This window comes from Solanum lycopersicum, chromosome 11 (genome assembly GCF_036512215.1).
Source record: "Solanum lycopersicum chromosome 11, SLM_r2.1".
Classification (NCBI taxonomy): domain Eukaryota; kingdom Viridiplantae; phylum Streptophyta; class Magnoliopsida; order Solanales; family Solanaceae; genus Solanum; species Solanum lycopersicum.
Window position 1 is genome coordinate 6,438,859 of NC_090810.1, and position 10,683 is coordinate 6,449,541.

At 33.3% G+C, this 10,683-nt stretch overlaps 1 protein-coding gene across 1 annotated transcript; it reads left to right on the forward strand.

Annotated features, from left to right (window-relative positions):
* The first annotated feature begins 2,405 nt into the window (after positions 1-2,405).
* Positions 2,406-7,391, forward strand: LOC101247487 (uncharacterized). Its single transcript, XM_004250274.5, has 3 exons — positions 2,406-2,746; positions 2,826-2,915; positions 6,908-7,391. Exons 1-3 carry the CDS (start codon positions 2,480-2,482, stop codon positions 6,983-6,985), a joined length of 435 nt encoding a protein of 144 aa, XP_004250322.1. The 5' UTR covers positions 2,406-2,479; the 3' UTR covers positions 6,986-7,391.
* Positions 7,392-10,683: the final 3,292 nt, after the last annotated feature.

Below are 10,683 nucleotides of genomic sequence, written 5' to 3' on the forward strand. Positions count from 1 at the left end.
GACCTTGTGGTTTAAACTCCCTTTGTTTCTCTTCTTGTACGAGTAGAGCAAAAGCTTGAGCCATTGATGGTAGTGGATTCATCATTAGAATACTACCTCTAATAACAGTATAGACCTCATTAAGCCCCATTAAAAATTGAATCAACCTTCGATCTTGTTCAGCCTTATGCATGATCTCTTTACCTCCACAGCTACAAGCACAACTGCATTGGTTCTTGATGCTCAGATTACTTAGTTCTTCCCAGAGCTTCTTCATCCTAGTGTAGTACACAGTGATATCAAGAACTCCTTGACTTAGATCATTGATATCCCTTTGGATTTGAAACAATTTTGCACCATTTGTTTGATCATATCGATCTTCTAACTCTTTCCATAACTCTACTGCATCAGAAACATATTCAACACTGTCTGCAATATCTTTGCTAAGAGAATTAAGGATCCAAGATATTACCATGTTATCACATCTCTCCCATTGGCAATATTGTGGAGATGTTGAAGAAGGACGTTTGAATTCTCCAGTAATGAATCCTAATTTATTCTTCACAGACAACGATCTCATTACACCTCGTCGCCATGATCGATAACCAACTCCTTCAAAAATTGCTGGAACTAAGATCAGACTTGGATTGTCAGATGGATGTATATAGAGAGGGTTACTAATATCGATGGTGTTCCCTCCTGTTCCTGATGTGGAAACTTGACCAGAAGTAATCTCAACCATGGTGAAATCGATTCACAGGAAACAATTACAGAAGACAAAAAAACAGAACAAGACCTTCAGAGATAAGCTCAAAAATTGATTGTAAGATGAACTCGATTTCTTCAATTGACAAAAAAGAACAGTGATCTACACCCGCTCTGATACCATGTTGAATAAAGAAACCATGAATTGTATAGCTATATCTCCATTGATGAAGCTTGAAGAAGAAGAAGCAGATTAGGTAGAAGAAGAAGGAGATGTGAAGAAGAGAAAGATCACCCTTCTTACATGTATATTAATAGAGAATGGTATAAAACCATGAATGTAAAAGTGTGTTTACAGATGAGTTTGCATATCTATATATATACACACTACTAACTCAATTAACTAACTATCTACAACTAACTAACTATCTACAACTAACTAATGGAAATGTAAGTTGTTATGTAACTAACTAATTGAAGTGTAACTAACTAATTGAATGTTTATACATAAATCAATAAATCACAAAATGATCATAAGGATCAGTAATCACAAAAAGATATAAAAGTTATGACAATAATTCAAACTAAATATCTTTTCTAAAATAATATATGACCAACAACCTAGATCATGTCACTTTTAAAATCTAAGTTCTGAACACTTTTTTTGTTTTTTTTTCTCCTTTTCAAACACAAGCCCGATGAATTCATAAGCCAAATTAGTAGCAAAAGGATTTCATTAGCGTCCTGAAATTGACTTTCATTCCACCTTCAATCCATTTATTAAAACCACAACTATTCACCTCATCTTGTCCCTAGTTGTGTCTCTGAAATGGACATTGCTTCAACTTGACGTAAACAATGTCATTTTACAAGGTGCTCTATATGATATGCCTTTTTCATGTAACAACCAATTGAATTTGTACATCTCTCATTTTCCAATCACATGTGTATACTACACAAATCTACTATGGACTTCGTCATGCACCACGAGTATGGTATACAGTTTCTCTTATCATGCGGCTTTGCATTGCATTGAAATCTACTATGGACTTCGTCCAACACTCTCCATCAACTAAGCATTGACAAGCTACAAAGAGCCTTCTTCGTTATCCGAAAGGAACCATAACCTATGAACTACACTTCACATACAGATTGATATGGTATTTCGGATAGTAGACACTCCACTTCAGCCTATGTTATTTTTCTTGAAAAGAATCCAATTAGTTGGTGCTCCAACAAGCAACATATTGTTGTCAGATCTTCAACAGAAGCAAAATGTAGGGCTGTAGAAAGTGTTGTAGATGCCTTAACTAAAGCACTTCCCAGAAAGTCCTTTGTCTACCTTGTTAGCAATATCGCTCTTTAGTAAATTGAGCCAATGTTGAAGGGGCATGATAATGATAAGGATACAGAGTTCTAGTACGTTAGTATGTTTGAATTATAGATGTAGTTAGTTTCTCTTCTCTTTTAGGTCTCTTACGTTCAACAAACTCCCTTCTCTTGTATACTTGTTCATATAGAAATACACCACACATTATATCAATAATACTTACGCTTTCATAATCATATACAATTCTTATACAAAACTGATAAGTTTTTTTTAAAATAATTAAAGGACTATAAATGATAAGTGCATAATGTTTAAGGGGTCAATTTTGTGCTATATGTCAAATTACACAAAATTGGGGTGTTGATTGCAAAGAGTAGCAAAACTTTGGGTGCAATTTGGTAGGCCGTAAAATTCACAATCTTTTTGGGTTGGGGGTTGAAGGACTGAGAAGAAGCAAAAGCAGCAATGGCAGCTGGACTTGCAATCGGATTTAGTGCTGTAAGGCCACCATTAAAGCAAGCACTAGGAGTGAAAATCCTCAACTACCAAAAGAGCAAATGGGTCTTTAGCCCTTTAGCTTTTTCGTCTTCTTCTTCTTCTTCTTCTTCAACATCAAGAAAGCTAATACTCTATTCAAAGCCTGGTTGCTGTTTGTGTGATGGCCTCAAAGAAAAACTCAATGCTGCTTTCTCGCTTTCCAGTCCCCATTCTCTACACGACGTTCAATTACAGGTTGTAGGACCAATTTTTTGCTGTATATCAAATTTACGCTGTGTTTTTATTTGAAGTTTGATTTAATGGGTTTTTACAGGTTAGAGATATAACTAGCAATCCTGATTGGGAGAAGGCTTATCAATATGAAATACCTGTGTTGGCTAGAGTGCGTCCTGATGGCACTGAGGTTAGATTAGCATTTTGTTGTTGTATGCTACTGTTTTGGAATATGGTAAATTTTTATCATCTTGCAACTCATTGTAACTAATTTAATTTTGGTTTTGGAAGAAAAATTGGGTGTCTATTAGTAGGATGGAGAAGATGAAGGAAAAGGATTGCGAAAACATAGCTATCCTTTTTCTTCCTCTTCTTTCTATCACTTAAAACCAATCAACTCTCCACGAAATGTACTACTTACCGGGATTAGTGTATCTTGCATTCAGTACATGATAAATTCATCAAATTGTAGGGATAACTTTCATCATGTGGTTGTGAACTCCACACAAGTAAGTGTGGCGCTGGATCACCTCCGGTATGAAATGATCCAGTATGTTACAATAGTAGGTTGGAGTGACGTATGTGGCTACTTAAAGTTTCATGGTTTTGGTATGAAAATTAGAAAAGAAAGAGGGGAGCTTTTTTTGCAGAGCTTTAGAAATGAAAGAGCTTTGGCAGAGCTCAGCCCATGGACGACTTGATCAATGGAAGCACCAAAATTTCTCCAATGGCTTTCATGTGTTCTCTTAAATTACGTTTTTTCAATTTATTCCATATAACCAATAAAAGTAAAACGAAAAACCATTATTTGGTTTATCCAACAGGAAACAATCAATATAATATAGATATTTTTATTAAATGGTTATCTAGCAAAGAACAGCCACTTGAATTGTTTGAGTCGTCATTCTCGTGTCATTCCAATTGAGTTGCATTGGTTCTCAAGAGCATTAACTTCACTAGGGATGATCGACAAACAAAAAAGTGCTGTGATTTGGTTAGTATATGTAGAGTCTTGCTTGAACAAGAATGATAAGAAGGCAGAGGGATAGAAGAAATAGGTGTGTATGGGAGGCATGAAATCCATTGGGTGGTGAATCTTCCAGTATCCAGAACATGAATATAAGTAGTTTCTTGAATCCTAGCTTACCATCTCCTTAACTAAAAGAAAACGTAAATTATTATATAAAGGGAAAAGGGGCAAATATACTCCCCGACCTTGTTTTTCTCTGCTGTCACACATGAGAGTTAGAAATTCTACTTTTATAAGGGAAGAGAATAATGGAGTGGTGTCATAGTGGAAGAACATCAGATGCCATGAAATTGGTTCTTCCTCTCATTGATAGAGATCTGAAATAGAAGAAGTAAATATTGTTTTTACAGTCATTGAATAGGTGCAGGAGATTGAAAATTTTTCATGCGTTTTTATCGATATAGAAAAATACATTTGCATTTAAGTGTTGAACCACTTGTTGCAGTAACTCCCCAAGTATCTGTATACTCCATTTTCTTCATCTCTTGATAGGTCGTAATATAAGCCATATCTGTGTTGAGAGTTTGTACACATGTGCACTCAGTAATATTTTATATTTACACTTTCGAATATTGTAACTCATGGACCGCAGTTCCCTCGAATCAGAAAGTGAAGAGAAGTTTCGATACTATTAGTTAGTACACCTTCTTTTCAAAGAGAGGATAAGGTAAGATCCATGAATTTGGAGTTATTCATCTTACCTATCTTGAGGAAGATATTTTATGACAAGGAAAATGCAGATGCTACCCTTTGGATGTGCACAGGGTAAAACCCCCACTCCTATGCAATAGCTCGCAAACCACACAAAAGGTAACCCGCACTTGGCAAAATTTTAGATATCTAGGCTCTAACTTATGGGATAATGGTATCTTAGATAAAGATGTAAGACATAAAATTAAAGATTGGATGGTTGAAATGGAGTTTTATGAGAATTTTCATGTGATAGGAAATTACCTAACAAAGTGAAAGGTAAATTTCTACTGCTCTGCATTGAGATCAGCAATGTTTTACGGAGTAAGACAAGTATATGGTAATGGTTATGTTAAGAGTAGCACATATAGAGGATAAAATCTGATAAGGTTCAATCATGCTTGTGAGCCAGTGTTGAAATAAGTTTGAGTTTAAGAGAATTTCTAGTTCATTACAAAAATCATAATTTACCATAAAGAAAAATTATTTAGTATTAAAAATGAATAGTACAAGAATTGAGCAGGATGGATATAGAGGTTTCATTTAGCAAACATTAGCTAGTTTGGAGGTGAGGCTTAGTTGGTGCATTGATTGTCATATAAAATGACCATTGACTATCCAGAGAACCTTATATCTGCTTGCTGGAAATGTCTTCCTTTAGTCTGTATACATAGTGTTGGTTTCTCTATCGTCTCTTTTGTGTGGAGCTGCCAGGAACTACTGAATCTATATTCAAGATCATATGGTGTTTCGATGATTGACAAACATTGTACAAATGACAATCTATGCACAAGAAGAAAGAAGTATAAGAACCAGGTCCGTAGTAGATCTCCAAGGAACGGTGAAGTTGGAAACACTGCGGGGAAACTGCTCGGAGGACCTGTTCCTCTCAGAAAATGGAGACTGTTTCAAGTCAACAAGAAGAAGCTATGCCACATGCACAAAAAGGAAAGCTTGGAGAATTGTAATTAGTCTTAACTCAATACTTCAAGGAACAGGAGTTCAAGAATTGGAAAGTTACCATAATTGAACACATGAAATTACCATAGGATTTAGAGAAAAGAGGTCGTATGCATGGAGCCGAATCCATGTCAAATAAGGATCGATTTCTTTCAAATTCTTTGTTGGATTGGCATGACTACAAGTATCTATTCTACTTGTATATAAAGTCCATTGAAGATGCTGAAGAAAGCTGACCATTTACAAAGAAATATTATAGAGTTAGAGCAAAGTTTGCACGAGAGAGTCTCAAGGAAAGAGAGTCAACTGCAACAACGAGAGAACCTGTTCCTATGAAGTGTTCAAATCAAGTTATATCTTTACTGTTCTTGAGTTGCAATAGTTAGATTCTTGTGATTTCAAAACATGATCTGGATTACATTCTTAGTTGACTGCACTAGGTGTTGTTTTCTATTGTAAAAGAACTTCTTTGACTGGGTAGAGCCATTGAAGAGTTGGAGAGTGACCAACCTTAGGGAGAATTGTTGTGGGTACACGCAGAGCTCTAGTGAATAGTTGAGATAAATTCTATAGAGAGATTGATTGTGATTTTTGCCTCCTTGATCCAGGAGTTCTCAACGTAAAAAATCCTTGTGTTGATTTATTATTTCCCACTTTACCATCATGCATAGTTATTCAAAGAACCTGATTCTTTGAGACAGTAAGTTTCACCAATTTAACATTTTGGTAATGGTAGTTTTCTCTGTTGACTAAACAAATATATAGTGTCTTAAAGCTTCTGGTGCATTATACCTTAAAGGGCTCGTTTGGTACAAGGGATAGTAAATTCCGGAATTAATTTTAAGATCAGTTTATCTCATATTTGGTTGGGATAAAATCGTAGGATAACTTATCCAGGGATTGTAGTGTTATTTTTATCCCATATTGAGGATGGAATAACTAATCCCGGGATAACTTGTTCCCCAACCAAACGAGCCCTATGAGTTCACTTGGTACATGGGATAAGGATAATAATATCGGGTTTAATTTGGGATTAACTTTATTCCACCATTTGTACTAGAATGGTAGAATTACTATCCCATATAGAAGGTGAGATAAAATAATCCCATGTGATATCCTAATCTCATCCCGTGTTACCAAACGACCCCTATAATAAGATAAGGAAAAAAGCTATCCTTTTTCAGTGCTATGAGGTACTTTTTGAGTGATTACAGTACGGGGCAAGGTGAATGCTCTCTTTCCCCAATCAAAATTCTCAAGCAGTTGCATATTTCGGAAGCTTAGTTATCGCAGTGCCTTAGTTAACAATTAACTTGTCATTAACAAAACTTATCACTATATACGGTAAATGCTCCATAAAGAGATGAAGCTGCCATAGGCAATATATCCACTACCATGTGAACCTTTGGTTTTTTTCATGCAGTTTTTCATTTATGTAACATGTTTATGGAAAATTACAAAATGTTGAGATATGAATTCTCATCACTGAATGTATTGCGCAGGAGGTACTTCCTAGATTATCTCCTCGTCTAGGTGTTGAGGCCATCCACAAGAAGATTGCAGCTGCATTGACTGAATGAGCTTTCTCGCAAAAACAATTTTGAAGCCAGTCTTTGCATGTAAGACGGATAGATAATATGGAGAACTGTCTTCTTCTTCCTCTCCCTTTTACTGTGTATCTTGCAACCGTACTATGGTGGGACATATAAAGTTTAACTGTGTAATACACCATAGGATACCGAGTATCAACTAGATATTTTTTACATTTTACCGCTAATGAAGCTTGTCGTTTTAGCTCCATTGGCACAAGGTGATAGACAAAGACTCTTGTTCAAATCCAATTCGAAGCTTGTGGTTTTAGCTCCATTGGATTTTTTTATTTTTTTTTTAATTTGAAATTTTGTCTGGTATGTGGGAACACAATGCCTCCAACAATTTACTAATTTGAAACATCTTCTCAATCAAATATATATTGGAGATGTATTATTGCCTTCTCTTGTTCATCAACGTGAACAACTCAAACCTCATTCTTCTGCATGTGAGAAGTGGAGGTTTTAGAGCTTAAATTATTAATGTAATATTTGATTACTACGTTTTTATAAAATTATTATTCAATGTATGTGGCAGATATATAAGTGGGCTCGATACATAGATTATACAAACATGAGGAAGTTTCAAGTATCTTGTGTCTACTATTCAAGGAAATGGGGAGATTGATGAGTATGCCACCAACCGTATTGGTGTGGGGTAGATCAAATGGAGGCTTGAATAATAAGAAGGTGCCACCAAAACTTTAAGGCAAGTTCTACCTAGTGATAGCCAGACCAACTGTGTTGTATGGTGGAGTAATGGCTAGTCAAGAACTCACACATTTAGAAGTTGAAAGCTGCAAAATAAGGATGTTGTGATGGATGTGGACTTGCTAGGAGACATGATGATAAAAAATGAGGATTGGGACAAGGTAAGAGTGGCTTTGGTGGAGGACAAGATTCAGGAGACGAGACATAGATGGTTTGGGATGTGAAGAGACATAGATGGTTTGGGATGTGAAGAGGAGAAGTGTGGATGCCCTGTTGTATGGGCATGAAAGGCTGACTATGGATGATTTCATCATAGGTCGACGTAGACTGAATAAGTATTGGGGAGAGATTATTAGACAAGACATGACACATTTCTACCTTATCGAGGACATCATAACCTTAGATAGGAGATTGTGAATTTGGGTAGAAGGTTAGTAGAGAGCAGTGTGTTGTCTTGTTATTCGTCCTTACTAGTAGTTGCAATATTGCTCCTATAGTTTCAGGTCCTTCAATTTATGTTATTATTTGTTAGTCTTGTACTTGACTGTCATATGATTTCATTGTAGTTACTATCCTGTGACTATCTATTGTCTTCTTCCCATATTCTATTTCTTGTACTTTTATTACTTCATTTTTTAACTGCTTTAAACTTATATAAAGTTCATGTTAGGTTCTTGGAAAAAAAATGCATCGAATCTTGCTTATGGTTCACGTAACTAAAATCTGTATAAATTATATATGAAGTATAAATTTTTCATAAAGTTCATGGTACTTTTTGCGTACTTAATAAATCTGCAACAACATTGCAATTATAATACAACTTCACTATAAATTTGCTTCCATTCGATTGTTGTAACTTCAAACTTCAACGAACTAGGAGTGAAATTCAGTCCAAAATTAGCTTCAATCGTGTCCTAGAAATCTCGAATTTTAAATTTAAACACCCCTACATATTTCGATTCTTTTAAAATATCATCCACTCGAAACGAAACAAAGTATTATGGCAACTCATATCACGGTCTCGACAATGGGAGTAAATGAATCATATTTGTTATGAAATTAACTAACAATCAAATAATTAACGAATCATTTCGTTAAATTGAATCTGGAAATTGGCCAAATTCTTCACTGATAGAAACAAAAATGAAGGATCAGTCCAATATTCTATTGATTAGCAACACATTAAAAATGTTGCGATATCATGAAATGAATTTTTGTTATGTTTGATAAATAAGCAAAAGTATATGTTTAATAATATTAGGTTTTATTTAGTTATGAAGTCTATCTCTCAATGTCTCAAATAAATTTGAAATTTTGGATATATCACTCAACATCTTGATACATTGTGTTAGGTAATGTATTCGAAAATCTGATACATCATGTAAAGTAATATATTTGAAAGTAAAAATCTGATATATCGCGTAAAGTGATTTATCCAAAAATTTAGAAGAATAGACATTTTTATAACTTTTTCAAATAATATAAAAATTTAGAGAATATAATAAAATAAATTATGCATTTAAAGTAACTTTTCCTTAAAGAATATCCTAGTGGGTGCAATTAATATATGGTGTTGGGTTGTATATTCTTAAAACATTTCCCAAAAAGGAAAAAAAGCTAGAAAAAAATAATCAAGATCGATGTAATCGAAATCGAAATATAATATTTTGAGATATATTCGAATTTCGCTAAATTTAAAAAAAGTTAATTTGAAAAAGATCCGTACAAGATTTTGTAAAATTCCCTTTTTAATTTAATTGTGTATAACATTTTTTTTATGCAACAATGTTATAAATAGTCCTTATAAACCACAATGGAAGGTCAAAAAACAATTTTGGAAGATTTGGACAAGATAATACAAAGTATCCCTCACACCAAGAATATTTTTATAACTTTTTAAAACAAAATCACTCCCGAAGGAGCGATTTTCAAAATATATATATTTTTGTTATGTCGCTGTTGAGGCAGTGACTTGAGTTCAATTTTTTTTAATTATTTTTTGCTTTTTTTTAAAGTTTAAATAATTTTTTTTTAAAAAAAAATCAAATTGCGGCGATTTTTAATTAATTTTTTTTATTTTTTAAAATCAAATCGTTGTCAAGGCAGCGATTTTAAATCAAAATCTTTTTAGCGATTTTTTTTAAAAAAAGAAAAAAATTTAATTAAAAAACGCTGCGATTTGATTTTTTTTAAATAAAAAATTATTTATACTTTTTTTTTAAAAAAAAGCAAAAAAAAAATTCAAAAAAATTTAACTTAAGTCTTAAAAAAAGAAAATTTTAATTTGATATGTATTTACAATTAATTACTAGCTCCTAAAATATTATACGTAGACTTTTACCAAAAAAGAAAAGAGAATATTATTTTTAATATAGCTTACAATACATAAATTCTCCATATTTCTATGTTTTGTACAGTATCAAATTGTTTGTGTGGTTTATAATTAACATGACGTACAATGCACATTCACATATCTAAAAAGTTCATAACACATGTATATCAAAGCAACGAAAGGATAAAAGGAAAGGAAAATAGAATAAACTATAAAATTATCATCTTAATTTATTTTTCCTTCACGTGGAAGCAGTTGGAATTTGTTTAATAAAACAAAATTTATTGGCAAATATAATTATATGTATATCCTGATGCTTTTCTTCATAATTAAGCAGCCAAAAAAAAAACAAAAAAACCTAGAAAACAAATATAGAATTGCTTTCTCTGCTTACCAAAAGCCATCCTTTTTCCCTCTAATTATCTCATTCTTGAATATATATAAATTTTTTCTTCATAATTAAGCAGCCAAAAAAAAAAAAAAACCTACCAAACAAATATAGAATCGCTTTCTCTGCTTACCAAGCCATCCCTTTTCCCTCTAATTATCCCATTCTTGAATACATATATTTTTTTAAAAACTTTTCTTTTGAAATCATACTTACATATAAAACTAACACATTTTCCTGTTTCTGTTTGTAGAATTA